The sequence below is a fragment of the Penicillium crustosum genome, assembly GCF_028827405.1.
Source record: "Penicillium crustosum strain IBT 35664 chromosome Unknown utg000004l_segment0_segment0, whole genome shotgun sequence".
NCBI lineage: Eukaryota > Fungi > Ascomycota > Eurotiomycetes > Eurotiales > Aspergillaceae > Penicillium > Penicillium crustosum.
The window spans coordinates 4,170,853-4,192,490 of record NW_026623125.1 but is presented as its reverse complement, the minus strand read 5'-3'; the positions used below and the strand labels follow the sequence as shown (position 1 = coordinate 4,192,490).

At 49.5% G+C, this 21,638-nt stretch overlaps 11 protein-coding genes across 11 annotated transcripts; 7 read left to right on the top strand and 4 right to left on the bottom strand.

Annotated features, from left to right (window-relative positions):
- Window positions 1-675: 675 nt before the first annotated feature.
- On the top strand, window positions 676-2,664 carry sidI (putative long-chain-fatty-acid-CoA ligase; the record flags this gene model as incomplete). Its single annotated transcript, XM_056878375.1, has 5 exons — window positions 676-1,087; window positions 1,158-1,455; window positions 1,511-1,890; window positions 1,941-2,270; window positions 2,330-2,664. 5 exons carry the CDS (start codon window positions 676-678, stop codon window positions 2,662-2,664), a joined length of 1,755 nt encoding a protein of 584 aa, XP_056726955.1.
- A 1,020-nt stretch (window positions 2,665-3,684) lies between these two features.
- Window positions 3,685-5,171, top strand: N7487_010644 (putative pyridine nucleotide-disulfide oxidoreductase AMID-like; the record flags this gene model as incomplete). The annotated part of the gene is made up of 5 exons (XM_056878374.1): window positions 3,685-3,892; window positions 3,952-4,293; window positions 4,358-4,715; window positions 4,771-5,078; window positions 5,134-5,171. The coding sequence occupies 5 exons, from the start codon at window positions 3,685-3,687 to the stop codon at window positions 5,169-5,171; spliced, it is 1,254 nt and encodes a 417-aa protein (XP_056726954.1).
- Window positions 5,172-5,958: 787 nt separating this feature from the next.
- On the top strand, window positions 5,959-6,683 carry N7487_010643 (glutathione S-transferase family protein; the record flags this gene model as incomplete). Its single annotated transcript, XM_056878373.1, has 2 exons — window positions 5,959-6,012; window positions 6,072-6,683. 2 exons carry the CDS (start codon window positions 5,959-5,961, stop codon window positions 6,681-6,683), a joined length of 666 nt encoding a protein of 221 aa, XP_056726953.1.
- A 221-nt stretch (window positions 6,684-6,904) lies between these two features.
- On the bottom strand, window positions 6,905-9,221 carry N7487_010642 (GMC family oxidoreductase; the record flags this gene model as incomplete). The annotated part of the gene is made up of 2 exons (XM_056878372.1): window positions 6,905-7,674; window positions 7,736-9,221. The coding sequence occupies 2 exons, from the start codon at window positions 9,219-9,221 to the stop codon at window positions 6,905-6,907; spliced, it is 2,256 nt and encodes a 751-aa protein (XP_056726952.1).
- An 812-nt stretch (window positions 9,222-10,033) lies between these two features.
- Window positions 10,034-11,108, top strand: N7487_010641 (uncharacterized protein; the record flags this gene model as incomplete). Its single annotated transcript, XM_056878371.1, has 4 exons — window positions 10,034-10,151; window positions 10,206-10,331; window positions 10,392-10,460; window positions 10,510-11,108. The coding sequence occupies 4 exons, from the start codon at window positions 10,034-10,036 to the stop codon at window positions 11,106-11,108; spliced, it is 912 nt and encodes a 303-aa protein (XP_056726951.1).
- A 50-nt stretch (window positions 11,109-11,158) lies between these two features.
- Window positions 11,159-11,491, top strand: N7487_010640 (uncharacterized protein; the record flags this gene model as incomplete). The annotated part of the gene is made up of 1 exon (XM_056878370.1): window positions 11,159-11,491. The coding sequence occupies one exon, from the start codon at window positions 11,159-11,161 to the stop codon at window positions 11,489-11,491; it is 333 nt and encodes a 110-aa protein (XP_056726950.1).
- Window positions 11,492-11,615: 124 nt separating this feature from the next.
- Window positions 11,616-13,418, bottom strand: N7487_010639 (rRNA (cytosine-C5-)-methyltransferase RCM1; the record flags this gene model as incomplete). Its single annotated transcript, XM_056878369.1, has 2 exons — window positions 11,616-13,157; window positions 13,221-13,418. 2 exons carry the CDS (start codon window positions 13,416-13,418, stop codon window positions 11,616-11,618), a joined length of 1,740 nt encoding a protein of 579 aa, XP_056726949.1.
- Window positions 13,419-13,802: 384 nt separating this feature from the next.
- N7487_010638 (GNAT family N-acetyltransferase) lies at window positions 13,803-14,474 on the top strand (the record flags this gene model as incomplete). The annotated part of the gene is made up of 1 exon (XM_056878368.1): window positions 13,803-14,474. One exon carries the CDS (start codon window positions 13,803-13,805, stop codon window positions 14,472-14,474), a length of 672 nt encoding a protein of 223 aa, XP_056726948.1.
- A 500-nt stretch (window positions 14,475-14,974) lies between these two features.
- On the bottom strand, window positions 14,975-16,140 carry N7487_010637 (FYVE zinc finger domain-containing protein). Its single transcript, XM_056878367.1, has 2 exons — window positions 15,698-16,140; window positions 14,975-15,461 (listed from the first exon to the last, which is right to left on the bottom strand). Exons 1-2 carry the CDS (start codon window positions 16,121-16,123, stop codon window positions 15,081-15,083), a joined length of 807 nt encoding a protein of 268 aa, XP_056726947.1. The 5' UTR covers window positions 16,124-16,140; the 3' UTR covers window positions 14,975-15,080.
- Window positions 16,141-18,057: 1,917 nt separating this feature from the next.
- Window positions 18,058-19,101, top strand: N7487_010636 (2-hydroxyacid dehydrogenase; the record flags this gene model as incomplete). The annotated part of the gene is made up of 1 exon (XM_056878366.1): window positions 18,058-19,101. One exon carries the CDS (start codon window positions 18,058-18,060, stop codon window positions 19,099-19,101), a length of 1,044 nt encoding a protein of 347 aa, XP_056726946.1.
- A 158-nt stretch (window positions 19,102-19,259) lies between these two features.
- Window positions 19,260-20,720, bottom strand: N7487_010635 (glycosyltransferase family 4 protein; the record flags this gene model as incomplete). Its single annotated transcript, XM_056878365.1, has 1 exon — window positions 19,260-20,720. The coding sequence occupies one exon, from the start codon at window positions 20,718-20,720 to the stop codon at window positions 19,260-19,262; it is 1,461 nt and encodes a 486-aa protein (XP_056726945.1).
- Between the last annotated feature and the right edge of the window lie 918 nt (window positions 20,721-21,638).

The window sequence follows — 21,638 nt, the reverse complement described above, 5'->3', positions numbered from 1 at the left end:
CGAACGATCCCCGAGGACCGAGAGAAATTTTGCATTTCGAAACGGACATTTTGCTAAAAGTAAAAGAAGATTGAGATATCTCATATTATGGCTGGGTATTCGCGATTTCCGGTATCAGTCCACCCCAAGAAACAACATTGGCATTATAAAATAGATTCTCTGAAGTGTTAGTCAGGCCAGAGTTCTACAGCCTTTTTAAACAGTCGAAATTCGCGTAATATGTGTGCCGTATAAGAAGCATTCCAAAATGTACTACTAGTACCTTGTGTATGTTCTGCCTGTGAAATGCAAGAGCGACATGTTAACACTGAATATTGCATATGCAGGGACCAAGATTCGATGTACTTTCCGTATACTCTGTACTCCGTACATCAAATTCAAAGACGGAGCTTGCGTATCCTGCCAAGGTTCCAAGGTTCGCTTGAAGTTCGAGTGGAGTTTTGTAAGACGCCAAGATCTAGAGCCAACCAAGCATAAAAGCCAAATCCGTGAAATTACCAATACAGAACTTCCGATGTGGAGCCCCAGACTATCTGATGAAAAAAAAGGAATTAATGCAATTTATCTTGTGCGAAATTTGTCGCGGTAGTGTCGGCTACATCTATAAACCCGCTTTGTCCAAGTGTTTTTTTCTTTCCTGGTTTTCGTTTTTCTCCCAACCTTCATCTACTTACCATGGCGGCCCCAAGAAGTGTACAGCGCTTGCAGCAGACACTGTCGCATGTACAGCCTCCTGTTAGTCCGCAGCTGTCTCTTGTCGCAGGTCCGACGGAGCCGCAGCTGCTAGATATTACCTTGGGCGAGCTGCTGACACTTCAAGCATTACAATATGGGAGAATTGAGTGCTTGGTCTTCCCCTGGACCGGTGCGCGATGGACGTACGGCCAGCTAAAAGATGAAACCGATCGTCTAGCTCGAGGAATGTTGGCCTCGGGTATTCAAAAGGGCGATCGCGTCGGAATTATGGCAGGCAATTGTGAGCAATACATCTCAGTGTTCTTTGCGGCCGCACGAGTCGGGGCTATTTTGGTCGTTTTGAACAACACGTACACCCCCTCCGAACTGTATTACGCTCTTAATCACAGTGGTGGGTGATATCCACTTCCCGTATTATTGACTCCCTGCTAACCTCGGCTTTTTGTTCTATTTTCATTCAGAATGCCGAATGCTTTTCATGACACCACGCATTGGACGTCATAACCTCGAGGAAGTCCTGAACCAACTCGGTCCTAACCCTAAAAAAGCTGCGACCTCGGAATCATTGGAGGAAATTGTCATTCTCCGCGAAAACTACAACAACTTCACCACCTATCATGATGTCATGGAACGCGGCCTGTCGCAGGATGCGCATGTGCTCCAAGACCGCGAGGCCGAATTACGGCCGGATGATGTCTGCAATCTGCAATTCACAAGCGGCTCAACAGGTAGTCCTAAGGCTGCAATGTTGACACATCAGTATGTGGACCATGTACGACAGTTCGTTTTGAGAATATAGCTAATTCCTCCGCAGCAATTTGGTTAATAACTCGCGTTTCATCGGTGATCGCATGAACCTCACGTCTTTTGACGTTTTGTGCTGCCCACCGCCCTTGTTCCACTGCTTTGGGCTGGTTCTGGGTATGCTCGCAGTGGTCACCCATGGCTCCAAGATTGTCTTCCCCAGCGAAACATTCGACCCCAAGGCAGTTTTACACGCCATCTCCGACGAGAAGTGCACTGCTCTACACGGTGTTCCAACCATGTTTGAAGCAATCCTTGCCGTTCCCAAGCCCTCCAACTTTGATACCTCAAACCTCCGCACAGGCATCATTGCTGGGGCCCCAGTCCCGCGGCCACTCATGAAGCGACTCTTTGCGGAGTTGAATATGACCGAATACACTAGTAGCTATGGTACTTTCCCTCCCACTGGTCTACTGATCAAATGCTAACCCAAGTTCTAGGTCTCACGGAGGCCTCACCCACTTGCTTCAATGCTTTCACCACCGACAGCATCCATACAAGATTGACCACCGTCGGAAAGGTTATGCCCCACGCTCGTGCGAAGATCATCGATGCACAGGGAAATATTGTTCCCGTCGGTCAGCGTGGTGAGCTTTGCATGGCCGGCTACCAGCTCACCAAGGGATACTGGCATAACCCGGAAAAGACAGCAGAGACATTCATAACCGATGCCGAGGGTGTCAAATGGCTGAAGACTGGTGACGAGGCTTCCTTTAATGCCGAAGGGTACTGCACTATCACTGGTCGCTTCAAAGATATCATCATTCGCGGTAAGCTTGAACCCACGACATGGACATTGATGGCGATTTCTAATTATGGCATCTGATAGGCGGCGAGAACATATACCCTCTCGAGATCGAAGAACGATTGACCGCGCATCCCTCGATCGAGTTGGCATCGGTGATTGGTATTCCCGACCCCAAGTATGGCGAGGTTGTCGGAGTGTTTATCGCGATCGCATCGGGCGCCGGTCGTCCGACCGACGAGGAATTGCGCACATGGACACGTGAGACATTGGGTAGACACAAAGCCCCGCAGCATGTGTTTGTATTTGGAGAAGAGGGGGCTTCGAGCACGGTTCCTGTGACAGGGAGCGGCAAAGTTCGTAAGGTGGAGCTCCGGCAAATGGCGATGGCGGTTCTGGCCGAACGCCAGAAGGCATGAACAAAAGAAAAAGAAGGAGGAGCACAAATTGTACAGTCCTTGTGTTCGGCTAGTATAGAAACTCTAGAGGAAATAATACCCCCATACCATCTGTCCCATTGGCCAACTGCCTAATTGCCCAAACATAATAATTGCAAACCAGAAATCTTCATTTGAGACAAATTACATACATTATGTAACTTATGTAGGAAATTAAATGAGGGGCGTATCTTATCAGATTCTATTGTGATTCGCCCAGCCCAACACTTGTAACGCCGAGTAATGACGAAAAGTGGACCCTGCAGAGAAATGAGGCATTTTCTTTTTTTATTACGTCGGCTTTAGAAGTCCGCCTGAGCACTTCCAAGAATCAGATTAGATGCTCATCTTGTCTGATCGATGATCGTTGCCATCTTTGGTGGGGTGGCTGTATTGAACCATGGAATTAATTCCGTATTGTAATTTACACGGATTACGGTCGTCGGGTCCAACCGTAAACGAATTCCTGGTCCACACAAAATATTCAATGTTTAATGTAATTCTGTCATTTCTCCGAGGCTCTCTTCTAAATAGCACAAAAGGAGACTTGTAGATGCACCGATGCAAAAAAGGCTTTTGCGTGTGTATTCTAGGTATCAGCCACCATGTCGGTTCTACCAAAAAAGGCGACTCGCCAGTTCGAGCTTTGTACTGTCCCGGAAAGACCCTCACGGAGTAATCGGAGTTGATGTCAAGTCAATTACAACCGAGGGATGTTTCACCTTAGGCTCCCATCGGATCTGATAATCCGAGCCAAGGACCCTGAAAGGAGAAGCCAAGGAAGCAACCATGGATACGCTATATCCGATGTCGGTTTCAATCTGATAAGATCCGGACCCGCATGATGTGACGATATGGTTTCTTTATTTTTGTTCGGCTACATAGCTCAGTTCCTTGGCTTTTTTTCTCGGGGGTTTTTTTTTCTTCATTCTCCTTTTCGCTTTCCTTTTGGTCTCTTTCTTCGGTTATTGCTCGTGTCGCGCCCCTCCTTCTCAGCTCATCATGCCCTCCAACGACTTTGTCCGAACTGTATCTCGCAGCTTCCGAGTACTTGTGATCGGTGGCTCTTATGGTGGTCTATCTGCTGCATTAGCCCTCATTGATCTTTCACAGGGCCGTCTCACCCGTTTCAACTACAATGACGATGCTAAAGCTCCTACACATCGCATTCCGATACAGATAACTGTAGTTGATAAGCGAGATGGCTATTGTAAGCTCTCCAGAGGATCAACCCTTCTTCCACCATAACTCCTCCGCTCACATGCGTAGATCATCTGATCGGATCTCCAAAGGCCCTGGCCTCTGAAAAATTCGCGTCCGAAGCATGGACTCGTTTCCAAGACATCCCTGGGCTCAAATCTCCGGGTCTCAGCTTTATCCAGGGAAGCGTCAGTTCGGTTGATTTCAATGCCAAAGAGGCTCATATTGTCGATGCAGAGACCAAGAATAGCCGCACGGAGCCCTATGACTACTTGATTGCAAGTTCAGGGCTGCGTCGGTCATTCCCCACCGTTCCCCAATCCTTGAGGCGAGAGGAGTTCCTCAAGGAAGCCAGAGAACATATGACGGATGTGAAACAAGCCCAGGATGGCATCGTTATTATCGGTGGAGGTATGTGTGATCTGTCACTCTCTGTCACTTTCACCCCTGGCTAACATCCGCTTTTCGTGGATAGGCGCTGTAGGCGTGGAGATGGCTGCCGAATTGAAAATCCTTTACCCAGAACAGAAGGTCACCCTGGTCCACTCTCGAAAGCGCTTGTTATCTTCGGAGCCATTGCCGGATAACTTTGCCGAGCGCGTAAATTCTATATTGTGCGATACAGGAGTTGAGGTCATCCTAGGACAACGCGTTATAGAAACGACCGAGATGGACACGAAAAATGGAACACGGGTCTGGAACCTCACTCTGAGCGATGGCCGACAAATTAAAACTGGTCATGTTCTAAAGGCTGTCTCTCAAACTGTTCCGACATCGACATATCTGCCGAAAGAGGCATTGAATGAGGAGGGATACATCAAGGTGCACCGCTCGTAAGGCTACTCCCTCGACCAATTTTTTCTCGGAGTGTTCCTAATATCTGTGCAGACTACAATTCTCCGGTGCCATCCCTAACCCAGAGCATCATTGGGCAGTAGGAGACCTTACTGCGTGGGAAGGTATCAAACGCTGTGGCGGTGCAATGCATATGGGCCATTACGCGGCGCTTAATATCCATCAGCACATGATGGCAGAGTGCACTGGTGGAAAGCCAGACTATCAGACCTTACAGCCATTCCCGGCTGTAATGGGTCTAGCTCTCGGCAAAACGGCCGTCAGCTATACGCCGGGCGAGGGCACACGTGAGGGCGAAGACCTGATGAAGACCTTGTTTGGCAAAGATATGGGACATACCAGTGCGATTTTATCATCCGAAAATTGTGTGAATTGAAAAGCTAACCCGAATTGCAGTTTGCTGGAACTATATGCGTCTCGGTGAGGCGTGCTAGGCGTGGCCTAGTAGGTTTGCGATATGTTAGGGGTCATTGCATTTTGATTTTGATCTCGTGTAATATTGGAATTGCCTTTTTCTTTTCCTTTTGGACAGTAACTCGACCCTCGACTATTATGGGTTGGCGTTTGGTATAAGTTGAGATCCTTAATATGAGTCGATCTGTGACACTCAATTGGAATTCTTTATTTTTTCTTTCTCCTGGCAATGCTTATCTCATTTGGTTCGAATTGAGAATGAAAAAAAAAAAAAAAAAAAAAAAAAATAGGAAATAGGAAATAGGAAATAGGAAAAGGTAATAATCATCTCACTGGAGTCATAATAAACTGGGCTTCACTCCAGGGCTCTTCGACACATAACCAGTTACCTACCACTTGTGGCTCACGAATTTTGTTTCATAAAAAAAAGGTTGAATATACTCTGTACGTTGTTTGAGAATATTTGAGAGTATTTTAGAATATTTGCAGCAAATCAAATTTTGGTGAACTTTCAGACCAAAGTATCAATAAATAACTACATATTTAGTCAAATAGTATACATGTCACATCTCTATATCTCCCGAGGTCTCTAGGATTAAATTTATATGAATGTACTCCGAATATACATTTATTAATCTTCTGTATGACCTTAGTCCAATTCCTACCTAGTTAATGTCAATCCATCTGCTTAGAAATCCGGGTTCCACTCGATTCTGCCCCATTCCTTGGCTTCATATAAAAAACACCCCTCTATTTTACTATGTAGATTGTTCACTGGTTGTATATCTCACCTCATCTGTATCCACAATGGCACCATTCGGCACTATCTACTCCTATCAGCCCAGTCCTCGGGTCATGAAGGTAAACAAACCATGTTCAATACCCCAGAATCCTGAGCCCTGAGCTAACCCTCCTGCTAGGCCCAGGCTGCGGCCAACCTGAATGGCCTGGAGATAGTGGTTCCGGAATTCGCCATGGGAAAGACCAATCGCACCCCAGACTTCCTGTCCAAGTTCCCTTTGGGTAAGGTGCCCGCCTTTGAGGCTGCCAATGGAACAACCCTGTTTGAGTCGGATGCCATCACCCAATACATTGCCGAGAGCGGCCCGGCTGCCGAGCAGCTCATTGGAGCTACCCCCGCCGAGCGCGCCACCATCCGGCAGTGGATCTGCTATGCACAGGGTGAGATTCTGGACCCTGTCACCCAGTTGGCGCTGTGGCGTATCGGTATCCGGCCCTACGATGAGAAAATCGAGGTGGCCAACCTCGCGCGTCTGGAACGCTCGCTGGAATGCCTAGAGACTCACCTCAAGGACCGCACCTGGTTCGTAAGCAACGAAAAGCTCAGCTTAGCTGATATCACTGTTGCCTCTGCCCTGGTCTGGGGTTTCTCCATGGCCATCGACGCTGAGATGCGTCAGAAGTTCCCCTCTGTGGTCACCTGGTATGAGCGGATCCTCGAGGCCGAGGGCGTCAAGCAGGCCTTTGGTGAGAAGAAATTCATTGAGAAGCGTCAGGGTCCCCAGGCTTGAAGCTCAACGTGTTTTTTCTCAAAAAAAAAAAAAAAGAAGAATATGAATTAGCAAAGAGTTAAATCATATTCCGCTTCCTCAAGCACCCGAATCATATAAAACTAAAAGACCGCAGAATAGTGCTAGGGGCATTTTAACATATAAACAACTAGCTTTCAAGTAGTCCAACTAAAACAGTATATACTGACAAAATTTCAAGAAGTCTCCAACGGGCCATTCCATCAAAGACGAGCCATCCTACCCTCACCTCGGACCGTTCCCATCGTCCGCGCGAGGTTTCGGCTGGCCCAATCAGCGATCGCCATGTTGGTGACCATTGGGTTCACACCGCTAGCGCTAGGGAAGACAGATGCATCCACAACATATAAACCGTCAGTGCCCCAGACTTGACAATCCGGGTCCACCACACCTAATTTAGGCGACTTGCTCATGCGGCAGGTGCCCATCTGGTGTGCACTGGCAAATAAACTACGCTCCGGGTTCAAAGGTGACTTCCGACGAAGTTCGGCAATCCAACTCTGCAGGGCCGCGTCGTTGATACCTTCAGGGCCCTCGGGGTCTGAAGCCTCTGGTCGGATGAACGGGGGAATATCGCGGTAAACGGTATGGAATTCTCTTGCGCCTGTGATATACGCAATCTTGGCACTGGCAATGAGGGCCTCCACGATGTGTTTTCGGTCAAAGGCAGAGACCGCGTAAGAAATCCGGCAGCGTCCATCAACGGGATCCGGGTACACACGACCAGAATCGCGGTCTTTGGTTAAAGTGATGAAGCTCGTGCTGCGACGCATCTTGGCCGCCCATAGCTTGTACTCCAATGAGTCTCGCCAGGGGAACAGGGGAATGAACAGGGGAGGCATCATTGAGAGAGACTCAATCTTCACACCATGTCCATCTCCATCAAGGTCCTCAAACTCGTTAACAACCGTTGTCAATGCAGAGCCTTCCCAGGGGTGGGTCTCCTCGTCGAAGACAGCACTAGCTCCCATAACTGTATAAAAAAGAGTAAGTGCCTGTGAGATGCGCTGTGGGGGGTAGTCAAAAGTGCTTACCTGGGTGAAGATAAAGGTTTCGGCCAATCTGGGGGTTCTTTAAACCACTACGCAGCAGCAGAAGAGGACTCTGCAATGCGCCAGCTGATACAATCACTTTCTTGGCCTTGATAATCACCTTACGCTCCACAGCCGCAATACCACCGAGGCCCAAGTATGAATCCCGCGACTTCCATGTTCCTTGCACGCCAGAAGCAACCTTTCTGCCGTTGATCTGGGTGAATAGCACTTTTTCGACACAGAATCCTTCCATGAATGTCGCGCCAGCCTGAGCAGCGTCCACAAGGAACGACTCCATTGGACCTTTCTTTCCACCTGAGGCGCATCCCAACGTGCAATACCCACAGTAGTGCTCGCCGTCGCCTGTATTTTGGGGCACTGTTTTTGCTGCATAGCCGAGTTTCCTTGCGCCTTCAAGAATCACCCTATTCTGGCGATTATGCTCAACGTGCTCCTCGTTAACACCCATACGATCACAGACGCGGTCCAAACTTTTCTGGAAGTCGAGGGAGGTGAAGAAAGGTAGACCAGTATCCGCCCATTGCTGTCGGACATATGCCTGGGTCTGTAGAGACGCTGACCAGTTAACGGTACCACCACCGCCCCACGTTGAGCCCGCTAGGATTGCCATCGAGCCATCATCGCTAGAGATAGCACCCCCGTTCTCAAACAGAGTGAGGAACCCCTCATTCGGGCCCATGGGGAACGTGTTGGATGGATAGGAATAGGACTTTTCCACAACCAGCACTCGATGGCCCGCTTCAGCTAGGTTCTTTGCAGTCACACTGCCGCCGCAGCCACTCCCCACGATAACGACGTCGGTTTCAATAGTTTCTGGCTGGTCGCCAGGAGGGAATTGCAAAAACTCATACTGGAAACCGTCGGCAGGCTTGCCATGAACAGGAATGCGTGGGAACCCCAGAACCGGGCCTATGGTTGGACTGCTGATAACCCAACATTTCTTAACGATGGCCGTGAGTCCTCGGTAAATGGCGCGGAGAGGGGGCAATCGAGAAGTCTCCCATCCATGTAAAACCTTTTCTCGGAACTCCACCGGTTGGTCCTGGATAGGAGTGGTCGAGCCGGTCATAATCAGCGAGCCTGTACGGGTGTTGAGCGCTGTCATTATGAACCCAAACCCATTCCTTCCCTGGTCATGCACCTGGTCACCCATAAGTCGCTCCACTATGGCCCGGAATTGCGGGTTCGAAGAGACATTTTCTTGCAGATACTGGGTGGCAATGTTTACGGCATTGGGTCCAGAAATGATCGTTGACAAGCTCGAGACGGCAGAATTCCACTCTGCATCTGAAACAACTCGGTCATCTGATGATTTGGTAGTTGCCGCAGTGTGGATGGAGGGTACGATTGCGTCGGCCAACGCATATAAGGTCTTCCACTGTAACTCCGAGAAGTAATTGGCTGAAGGCGCTGGCGGAAGAGGGACATCCCTCGGGGTATATGTGGACACCGCGTGGATTGACATATTTGCAAGAACCAGAGCAAATTAAGCTCTTGTAGATCACACTCCAATGGTATAGGTGGAATGGGAATAAGAGATGAGAGTAAGAAACGAGATTGTGGGGCAAAGAGAGAAGTCCACCTGGGCACGGGTGACGGATTATAATATACTAGCTCAACAACCTTGGAAGGTTCCACTGTAACAAGAGGTCAAATAGTCAGAATTTAAAGTGGTTCATCCTTCGCATGGACGATCATGGAGAGAGTATAAACTTCTCTATCATGCGACTGTCGTGCGCGGCCCCTTTCAATCCTAAGCCAAACACAACCCATAATCCGGGGAGTGAAGCCTCGGTTGAGTGGAGAAAGTAGTTGAGCATGGCTATTTGATTCTTGCGACGGTGGAGTCTTTGAGTCTCCTGTCAACCAGTTAAGACCGTGCAAATCTTCATTGCCCAACAATTTCAAGGTCTAGGTTCCCACCTAAATGCCCTAGAGAGGTAGATCCCCCTCTTTCTCCGAATAAGGGCGCTCCCGGGCTCATTTGCGGGGGAATTTGCCGAGTTCCAGCGCCATGTGAGAGAATCGGTTTTGCGGGAGACTCGAGTTAACCTTGGTTATAAGAAACTTCAGATCAAATCGATTTTGATTTTGATTTCAATTTCGATTTCGATTTCATGGCATGGCATGGCATGATAGTTGCTGTGTGTATTGTGTAGTAAGTAGTAAGTAGGTAGGAGGTACTAAGGTACTAAGGGAGTTGGGTAGTTGTGTTGTTGTGAATAGGCAAAATGGTAATTTCTCCGCTTCCGACACCTCGACCTGTCTCATCACACAATGGATCTGCGCACTGTCAGTCACTCGAGTAAATGTAATCTACCTTCGGAGAAAGTCTTCTCTATCCAAATTGGTTCTGAGATCTTTCGTCTCTCAGGTGCTTCAATTGCTTCTGACGGTAAACGCGCATGTTCTTCCCCCCGTTCAAACTTCAACTGATCCCTTCCAACAGCTCCATCCTACTTTTCACGGTTCTTCGAGGATCAGTTGCTTCAGAGTCAAGATGCTGCCAACGTCAGGACCCTCTATATCGATCGCGACCCCGCGACGTTCCGCGAGATCGCTAGGCATCTACAGGGTATGAGAGTCAATGGATAAACACAACGTGAAGGAGGCTGAGGCTGATGGGTGCATCCAGGCTACTATGTCCGGCCCCAGGATGGCGCACAATTCGTGAAGTTATTCGCAGATGCACAATTTTATACATGTGAGCATCCCTTTTCCAGGCACCCTGGAAGTAATTGCTGACCTAACAGTGCCTCGACTGATGTCCCAGCTGTTTGAGTCCGAATGCTTTATTCAAATCGGCGACCGACACTTCCAGATCCCTCGCGATATCTTTTCAGGTCCCGGTGATAGCCCGAACTTTTTTACCCTCGGGTTCGCCGCCTTCTTTGCTAGCCCGACTGCAGTGTTCCCTGGCCTGGACCGTCAGGGTCTTTTGCGACCTCCGGCCATCGTCCCCCCAAGCGTTCCAAACCGATCTGCGGATGTCTTTGATGAGCTCCTGCATATGTTGCGCGGGTATCCGCTACACATTAGAAATGAGGATCATCGGGCTGCGCTCCTACGCGACTGTCGTTATTTTCACCTGCGCGGCTTGGAACAAAAGTTGATACCGCATCAGATAACAACGAATCCCTTCACCCATCGGTTGGAAATCGTCATCCGGCTCGAAGATGTGCGACCGTCTGGGATTCAGTTTGCCTTTGATAAAGCTTCTGGATCACCTTCACTGGGTGGAATGGTCACATACACGCGCCCCTTTGTAGACGAGAACGCCGCCGATCTGGTGGTTGAGATCGGCGACGAAACTAGTCTGATCCACCGGGGAGCATGCGCGCTGACTTCCTAGGCCTTTCAAAACAAAGAATTACCAGTCTATTACAGACGGTAGGCAAAAAAATGAACCTGCCTGATTCACATCCACCATTGGGCCAACTTCCAATCAAAGTCCGTGTCGACCTTGAAACCGATCTCACGGTGGATGGAGAACAAGACCCTAAACATTTGACGATATCAAGAGCCCAGGCCGAATCTGGTGCTGGTGGTGTGCCTCCTGCTAAACGCCCACGAGTCGATAATAGGGACGATGGGCCCTGGGTTGTTCGGACAGGGCAATGGCGATTGCAAGTGCAGAGAGGATCTACCGGGGTATACGAGGCTATCTTGGTTGCTGTCAAATTGGACATCTATACCAGTTCGCGGGTCCGAAACAAGTCACGGAAATTCCTTTAGTCGCCTATATGTCTATTCAAGTCTTAAATTGCATAATACGCCACAAGACTTGGATGTATGATATCAAACAGAGGCCCTCGGGGACTATTGGAGGCCGTGCATACTTGCATTAATATAATTTTGTCTAATCGGAGAATCCTCCCCATTCTTCATCGTCTTCCCCTTTTTCATCTTCGTCACTCTCATCTCTCTCGCCGTGCTTGCCATGTTCGCCATGCTTATCATGCTCATTATGTCCACGTTCCTTCGCCGGGACGACCGGGACGGCATAAGCAGGGTCGCGGATGAATCCAGCGACGAAAAATCCTCCAAGCCCTTCTGCATCACCTTGCCAGGATCGGATGCACGCCTCTAGAGCCTCGTCAGAGAGATCTACCGTGCCCGATGGCCCTGTCTCTCCCTCGGCTGGCCGCTCCTCTCGCACGCCTCGTTTGGACCATCGACGCAAGCCCTCGGGCTGCTCATCGCGGCGCAGGAGGCGCCAGCCGCGCTCTTTGGCAACCTGGGAATTCAGAATGCGAGCCACGACGCCTTCATTCTCAATCAGGTGAATAGAACAAGTACTATATGTCACATGAGTAGCATTCGAGAAACGCAGAGCGTGTTCCACGATCCGCGCTTGGATGCTTGATAGTTTGGTCAGTCGCTCCGGGTCAATCGCCCCATCCGCGATATCATTTTCATCTGTAGGCGCTGCCTGCGGGGTTCCCATGGTGGCTTTCGACTGCTCACCATCTGCTTCATCCTCATTGTCTGGACGCTTCCTTTTCTTTCCATGTGACTTGGGCGCCTTGTATGCCGCCGCGACAGGAAGGGTAAACTGAGGGACATCGTCACGGCCGATGATACCGCTACCAGAACAACTGGGATCCAACAATAACCCAGTAACCTTCTCAAACTGTTCATCTTCTGGGTCAAGGGCGAGGAAGTCCTGGCCTTGTAGCACAGTGACCGAGTCAGCCCCAGCCAGACCAACCATTTTCTGCAGCGTTCTGGAACGCATGGTAGATGCATCCATAGAAAAGATTCTCTGATTGCTGTTGTTGTTGCCCTTTTGTTGTTTGGCCAGAAGTGAAGCCAAGTGCGTAGTCTTGTTCCCTGGCGCAGCACAACCATCAACCAAGTCACCCTCCCATGGGTCACTGGGCCCACGGTCACCCAGCAGGAGATATGCTGGGAAGCAGGACGCCTTGTCCTGGAGAATGATTTCTCCGTTCTTGTATGCAGATGAGGCAGTGAAGTCTGCGCCGAAAGGCACCGCCACCAGATCTGGAATGTTAGGATCGATGAACAATCGAGGCTCTGGCTTTCGGCTTTCCAGTTCGTCTTCTGGGGCCAATTCTGCAAGGGTGTCTACCCGACGGTAAGACTTGAACGTAGTGCTCAGCTGGTCTTCGAGGGTAGTGCGAATATTATTTATCCGCACCCAGCGCGGGTAGACGAAATGGCTAGTTCCATCGGCCAGTCGTTTCTCACGCATAACAACAGCCTTGAATTGCTCGACGGAGGCGCACCCACGACGGACACGGGCCTTGGTAAACTCGGCCTTTAGCCTGGCCTTGTGACGCTCTACGGTCTGGCGGAGTGTGTGGGTAGCCGGCGCGGCAATGCCCTTCTTCGCGAGTAGATGATCATGGACGAGGAGGAGAGCGAGGAGGGGAGAAAGCTAAATGAAAATCACTTAGTCAGTCAGTAGGTATCTCCAGTGGTTTCTCTGGGGTCATCTCACCTTGCGCTCCAGGGCGAGAATGCCTGATTTGTCGATGACATCTGCTAGCACGGTGTCCCATTTAGCAGCCTCGGTGGTCAAGGCATAGATCTGCGCTGGAGATGCGCGCAGGTTCCGAGCGCTGTAAACCCGGGACTTGAACGAACCCCCTGATGAGGGTGCGGTCAAGATAGCGACCGCATCAAAGTAGAGGGACATTGGGGGTATGGAATGTTGGTCGGAGAAATTGAGGATTTTCGCGATCGAATTGATATTTTGACGTTGTTTGTTCTGTTTGCATTGAGTTGTATAGGTTGAACCATTATAGTATATATAACGCGGTTATTTGGCGTATTATATTGATTACTATATGTGATAGTTTCATTACGATAGGATTATAGATTATTCGTCTGTAATTATATCTAAATCAATAAGGGCTAGGGTCCAATGTTTTGAGGCTGATTTCAACGAGATCTATATTATCCGTACATTATAACTATAATATATAGATCCGCCTTCGGTTATGACCTTCCATCCACTCCACATCGTCACCACCATTTCCATCGAAATCCCTTAGTGTTCAATATCACACTCTCAACCAGAATGACATCCAAACCAACGTTCAGCACTTCAATACAGCCGCCTCCAGGGCCTAGCGCGAAGCTAGTACTTCCATCAGACACCAGTACCAACACCAACCCCACTATTTTCAACGATGCAATGATAATCCGAAAGTCCGTCTTCATCGACGAGCAGCACTGCACCGCAGACTCTGAGATAGACAGCGACGATGCTCGCAGCTGGCACTGGGTACTTTACGATAACTCCACCGCGAGCTCTACGCCCGTGGGGGTGATCCGCCTGGTACCCCCGCCACAGGTGCCACACGCCCATGTCACGGAACCGTCATCGGCAGTCGCACAGGGAGCGCCCGAGTACGACTGGACACATGAACCCTGTATCAAGCTGACTCGGGTGGCGATTATGCCGTCGTTCCGCGGTTTCGGACTTGGGCGACGATTAGTGGAGACCGCCTTGGGGTGGGCGGCTGTGCATGCGGCGGAAATAGACGAGGCGGCGGCGCAGATCGCTGCGAGGGGGGAGTCACCTGTTACTCCGATTCCGTGGCGGGGGTTGGTCCTCGTGCATGCTCAGGTGGATGTGGAGAGGATGTATGCTGGACTTGGATTTGAAACCGATCAATCGATGGGTCGGTGGGACGAAGAAGGGATTGAGCATGTGGGTATGTTCCGACGGGTGGTTCTGGATAAATAAGGATCTACAGAGAGAGAAAATAGAATAGGGGGCAAGCATATATAGTCTACGAGTAGAGAGAAAAAGCTCAAGGTTCAATATCAATGGATTCAACTAGATCGAACTAAATCGAACTAGATATCAACTTGAGAGAATTGCAGATTTGCCACATTCCCTCATGGATCAGGGACCAGTAAAGAAGAAACATCAAATGAGATCGTCGCGCAATAAAAACCGACGGGGTATCCTGATCAACGCAAAGAACAAAAAGAAAAGCAGGAACAGGAACAGGAACAGAAATCAATCGGGCCGCTTAAGGACCGATGAGTATCCTGATATCAACGCGAAGTTAAAAAAGAAAAAACAAAAAACGCAAATAAACCGGGTCGCGAAGGACCGATGAAAACCCTCTAGACATGCAAAGTCATAAACATGACTGCAGAAAACAAAGAAACAAAGCCCAGGGCCCAGGGCTCAGAAACGCCAAAGCCATGGTCGCCAATAGAGAGAAAAAAACTGATCATGCGTGAGCATGACTTAAGTGAGAATATTAAAATAGATCAAGTGAAACGCCGAGCTGCAGCAGTCCTGCTGGCCACAGTAACCAAAGGAAACATGGCAATGCGTTTAGAAGGTACTCCAGTTCCAGTCACGAGGAACGGAGGCAGCGACCTCGCCGGTCTGGCCCACAGTGGACTCAGAATCCTCTGCATTCATGCCCTCGGGAACAGACATGCCAATCTGCTGAGCATCCATGGTGTTCTGGATCTTACTCAGACGGTCGGAGCGGTTCTCTTCCCAGCGTTGGTGGGCGCTCCAGCATAGGTCGCAGGCACGGGAGGGGACACCATCAGGGTGGAAGCGAGCATCCTGATCAAGGGGAACGAGGTGAGGTGTGTGGGAGGCGCAGAAGACATGACCGCAGTGACGACAGTGGTGGCGACGCAGAAAGATGCCAAATGAGGAGCGGCAGGTTGGCGAATCACAGTTGGAAGAGGCAGAGTCAGCCTGGATAAAGTTAGCAATTCTTATCCTTGAAAGTGCCCAATGTGATCAGAGGATATGTGGCTGGGATGCGACAGGGCTGAGGCGGTGGACTGCAGCACGCCATTCCCGAGGAATGACGAGCTCACACGACATTTGCTTTGACAACTGCGCAATCCAAACCAAGCCCAATTCCTATAAAGGCGCCAAAGGAAGGAAAAAGAAGGAACCCTTTTTTTTCGGTTTCTCGAGATACTCACTTTCCAGTGTGTGCGGGTCGGAAGGCCGGTTACCACACCCAGGTGTTCGTTCTTCAACCACTCATGCTGGGCACTCTGGCTAATTTCGCTGGACTGGCTCTCCATGGTGGAGCGGCGGCTGATAGGTTCCGACGATTCCTCGTTCAAGCTGTCAAGAGAGCCATGCACACTGCGTGGTGGGGTAATAGGAGACGATTTCTGGGGTCGTTCAGTGGGTCGGAGAGCTGCAGGGACATAGAGGGGACCCTTGAGAGGACGCAGCTGGCGCGACTGCAGAGGCAGTTGGTGCAGTGAAGCGGTCGTCATGCGAGGGGAGGTGGGGGAATTATTGGAGGGAGTGTTGGTCGCGGAGTTGGTTGGGGAGGGCTGACCATAAACCGAAATCTGGTTGGTAGCCGTGTTGGTGGTCATAACATGAGTGGCCATGATGATAGAGAATATTAAGTTGAGAGGTTGGGGGAAGAATGGTGGAATGTTAGGAGATTAGGATGTTATGACGGATTGGAAAAAAATGGTGGCGGAATGTAGAGTTTAAAGTAATCTGAAGCTCAGCGGCAAAAAAGTATCCAGATACCGAGGGGCAAAAAGGAGGGTAATTGAAGTACACAGCCGTTCAGCCGGGGAAAGAGGCAAGAAATAAAAGGTCGACTGTAAGTGGCCACAATCCAGTGGAGACAGGAACGTTGGAGCTAAGATTTGTGTACGGAGTACTTTCGTACGCAGTGGATTTGAAGTGGATATTTTTGGAGATGAGAACGGGTGAACAGTGTTGAGAAGGGGAAAAGGAAGCCTAGGAAGAACGGGACATTTAATATATTTAATATAGTACCTACCTACATATGTAGGTATAGTACTCTCCCGAGGTCTAGGGCTACTAACAACATTGAATAATCAAGTACTACTCTATGAGTACATTGCTGTGATACTGTTACCTTCTTGGGGTATCGTATTTTATATGTTGTATCTTGTATGTAATATTGGAGTAATTAGAGTACAAACAGTACGAACTTGGCTGCCTTCTACTTTTGGGTACTTGGTGGCGGGTACTACATATGCGCAGGGGCCAAGTAGCCCGTGTGTCTTTTCCCGTACTCCGTACATCGAGTACATCGTTCTTGTACTCCGTACGTACTTTTTTTCGGTTTCAAGGGTGTTTGGTTCGCATATTCAAATCTACTTCCCCGATATGAAATCATAATCTGGACTAAGAGATCTGAAATACCTCGACTTTCTTTTGACCGCTATTTTGTGATGACCCAGGATTGAGACCGGTTTCCATGCCCCAGTGACGGCTTTCCTTTTGCGGTCCCTCTCCACTTAAATCCGCAATGGGTCAACCTGTGGAAGGATATTCCGATCTACTTTGTACCCATAATTATATTGTGTTCAAGATTCTACGATTCTCATGGATATTCTGTATACTCTGTATACTCCGTACTCTGTAGACATTATGGAATAATGCATGTAAATAATCAAGTAATAACAATGTGACATGCCGGCAATATGCAGTTCATTTATCTAAGACACACTGGAAAAACGAAAGGGAAAACAAGGGAAGAAAGGGAAAATGTCGCTCCTTCCTCGGGGATCCTTAGGTTCACTAGCGTGTAGTTAATGACCAATTAGATAGCTCGTGGCGTCTCTTCTTATCATCGAGTGCTGATTGGTCCATTTTGATCTCCGTCATTCTATTGGCTTTCCAAGATTACCCTCCATTGGCGACCGGAGCCCCGCGGAAGTCAGAGACCCGATTGTATCCAATCAAATCGTAGGGAATAGAAATAAAATCAAAAATGGAAGATTATCTGCATCCATAGATGGTCAGCATGTCTGAAAAAAGTAATCGTCCAGAAGACCTCGGGAAGTTGTGGGCATCTTGGTTTTGATCTTACCGAGGTCAATGCCCAGGTGGTCCATTAGATCTTCATGGTCCACTTGAATCTGAAGAATATACCTAAGAAAATAAGGTAAAATTAGAACCTTGGAAGAGAACTGGAAGTTACCATTAGAACTACATTACTATTTTGCCTACTCTCCATTGATGCATACGCATACTACCTAAGAACAAATCACTACTTCATTAAGTAGGAGGTAGTATATTCCAATGTGGTATAGGTCAAATCCCGGTTTTAAGATTTCGGGGTTGAAAAGACCTATATAGGCCATGTACATAAGGTCTATACTGGAATGCGGGAGGTTGCAGTAGGAAACCTGGGGAAGTATCTAAGTACCTAGGTAGGTAGGTACTAACTAAAATGGCCGTTTGCAGGCGTCATACGAAAACACCCATGTCGTCATGACTTTTCAATTATAGTTCAATATCCAAATCCCCAAATCACAACACATACTATTGCGCAATCATGAAGTTGGCGGTATTTAGCGCAAAATCCTACGACCGCACCTATCTAGACCAGGTACGTGAGCAGCACTTTCCCGAGCTGTGCACCATCGAATACCATGCTTTCGCGCTGTCGGAGGAGACCGTGCCACTAGCCCAAGGTTGCGATGCGGTCTGCGTCTTTGTCAACGACACCCTAGATGAGCTCGTACTGAGAGCACTCCACGCCTACGGGATCCGTGCCATCCTGCTCCGCTGCGCCGGGTTTAATCATGTCCATCTCGCAACGGCCGAAGAACTAGGCCTCTTCGTGGCGAATGTCCCGGCATATTCCCCCGAAGCCGTGGCGGAGTTCGCAGTGGCCTTGATTCAAACCTTGAATCGGAAGACTCACCGGGCATACAATCGGGTGCGCGAGGGTAACTTCAACATCGAAGGTCTCCTCGGGAATACTTTACATGGTAAGACCGTTGGGATCGTCGGCGTGGGGCGCATCGGGCTTGCAGCCGCGCGCATCTTCCACGGCTTCGGGTGCCGATTACTCGCGCACGACCCCTTTGCCGGTGAAGAGTTCCGCCAGTACGGGACGCTAGTTGACCTCGACACCCTGCTAAAGGAGAGCCACATCGTTAGTTTGCATTGTCCCCTCACGGAGAGCACGAAGCATCTCATCAATGAAGAGACGTTGGCGCGCATTAGACCGGGGTCTCTACTGGTCAATACCTCGCGCGGTGGACTTATCGATACCACGGCGGTCATCCAGGCGCTGAAGACGAAGCAGCTGGGCGGGTTGGCATTGGATGTCTACGAAGCAGAAGGCGAGATTTTCTACAACGATCACTCCGGGGAGATCATCGACGACGACGTGCTGATGCGCTTGATGACCTTCCACAATGTCTTGATTTGTGGTCATCAGGGTTTCTTCACGCGCGAGGCTCTCGCAGAGATCGCCGAGGTCACACTTGGCAATCTGTCTGATTTGGTCTCGGCCCGCTCGTGCAAGAACTCATTGGTTACGGAGGGACATGTATTAGCTCCCGTCGATAAAGAGCCGGTCAGGCTCTAAAGGAAGCCCAAGAGGTATATCTGGATATGAAGTACCCATCCATGGATGCGTTGATAATTGAGAAATCTACCAAATCGAACACTTTCAACCTATATATCATTCCTCAATATTAAGCATGTAGGTATGCGCTCGAGTGTAGTCGTGCACCAATATACATTTCAACTGCGCAATGGACGAGTCCCTTGGAATTGACCCTGAACAGCTCGCCTGGCTCGGGGGAGGAAACAGTTCCCATGAACGATCAGCGGGACCACAGAGATCAGCCACATGAAACAAATAACCCCCACAGCAAGCATCAAACGGAGCTGCTCGAAGACCCGTCCAATCACCCCTGGTCGAATAACTCGCCGACCACCCTGGGATTCCTGGTCAGTACATGATAATGCCTCAGCCATTTGCCACGCTGCCCGACAGTTGATCTTTTCCCAGGTGGTATCATCCGCGTACTGACGGGCTGCCGCCGCCAGTTTTACTCGGCGGATTGGGTCGAGGGAAACCTCTTTGACCAAATGAACAAAACTTTCTAAATCGCGCGGCGGAACCAGATAACCAGTCTGTCCGTGCCGTATAATATCAGAGGGCCCGCCCTGATCTCGCGCGATGACGGGGATACCACTGGCCATGGCCTCGAGAACCACCAACCCAAAAGTTTCCGTGATAGAGCAATGAAGGAATATATCAGCCGAAGCATACGCACGAGACAATGCAGACCCGGTGAGAACTCCAGTGAAGACGACATGGTCTCGAACCCCGTCAAACAGGCGCTGGACTTTATCCTCAACAGCCAGGTTGCGGTTCCCGCCGACAACCAGTAGCTTGAAGGGCAGCTTGTCTGTAGCTAGCCGTTTGACGACCTGCGCGAGAAACTCGAATCCTTTCTCTGGGGCGATGCGGCAAACGCATATCAAGATGATTTCGCCTTGAGGTGCAATGTGACGGCGGTATGACTCGTCGCGCTGTGTGGGTGAGAAGAGAAGCGTATCAACACCACGACCTAGCTGAACGAGTCGATCGACCGGCACACACGAATTCTCTAAATATGTGCGAATCGCAGAGCATGGATAGAATATGGTGTGTACAGCGTGGGTGCGGAAGAGAAACCCCTGCACTGTTGCAAGGAGCCACACGCCGAATTTGTCTAACGGTGCGGGCAACATGATTTCTGCATAGGCGGACAGGTCAGTCTGAAAGTTGAGTAAGACCGGCGGAGGACAGCGCAGTTGGCGGATTTGTAGCAGCATTTGGAAACCAAGCGAGGCCGGGCTGGCGAGGTAGATGATGTCTGGCTTGAAAGACTGGTTGAAGAGAATATCCAGATGGAACGGATAGACGACTGTGAGATCTGGATTATAGGGTAGCGCACAGCCTGGAAGACGGTACTGCCAGGTCTTCTGCTCGGAAGATTGATCCTTGAAGGTAGGCGCAACGAGAATAAGGTCCACGCCGTTGTCGCGCAGATACTCGACCAGACTGCGCGTCGTGCGACTAACTCCATTTACAGGGCCCCATGATTCTGTAGTGAGGAGGATCTTCTTGCCACGCAGGGTATTAGGGAAGTCGAGATGGAACCCTTCGCTCTTCGCGCCCTCCGAGGAGAGGAGAGGCGTGTATTCGGCCATTGTGAGACATGAATACAATGTTCGAATATTGAGGGAATGCAAAGGTGTTTTGAAGCCAACAGATTAAAGTCACGAACAATGAACAACCCCTTTACACATCCGAGTGCATATACCCTGGGGTCTGATCTATACGCTGATCTATGCACGTGCCCTAACCGCCCGCTGAGGATCGTTGCTTGGTGGCCAGTCGTAGTTCGCGATGTGCCGCGTGCACCAGCTGGGCCTTCTGGTGCGAACAATCTAAATTTGTGGAATGCGAGAGACAGGTGACTATTGAGGGTCATGAGGCATCGAAATGAAGATAAGTCTTCATTTGAAAATCTACTTCGCCTTTTGATTATACTCCTTTGATAAACCCCCCTTTAATCATGACTTCTGACGCAACTCTGGAAGAGGGACGTTGTAAAAGCTTTATCATAAGTTTGGATAATTATATCTCCATAGGTTAGGCTCCTTCAAGGCCTGCGATTTAAGCCTGATATATACTTTCGACCATCATGGATGATTCTGAGGACTCTGCTCATGCAGATCAGATTGTAAACTAGCCTTGCGCTTCTCCAAATAGAGCCTAGGTCCTTTATGATGGAATTTGCGCGACTATAAGAGATGTGAGGCCTCGGGTTTTTCTCGCATCATTGCCTATTTATCCGCCGATACGTATAGCTTATATATATAAGGTCAGGCCTCGGTATTGCGGGGAAGATCAACATGGACATGTGCATAAACCCCTAGTAGCATAGGATGAAAATTGTGGGAGGAGTAATGCAATATAGATCTATATAGAGTAGAAGAGGTGTAATTTGGCAATTCGGGTGCTCTATAGAACATGTATAGGGTGGCCTCGTGAACGGAGATGTTACGGAGTAAGTATGTATTATCTGCCAGCTTGGGGAGCCATGATTGTCATCAACTTGATCG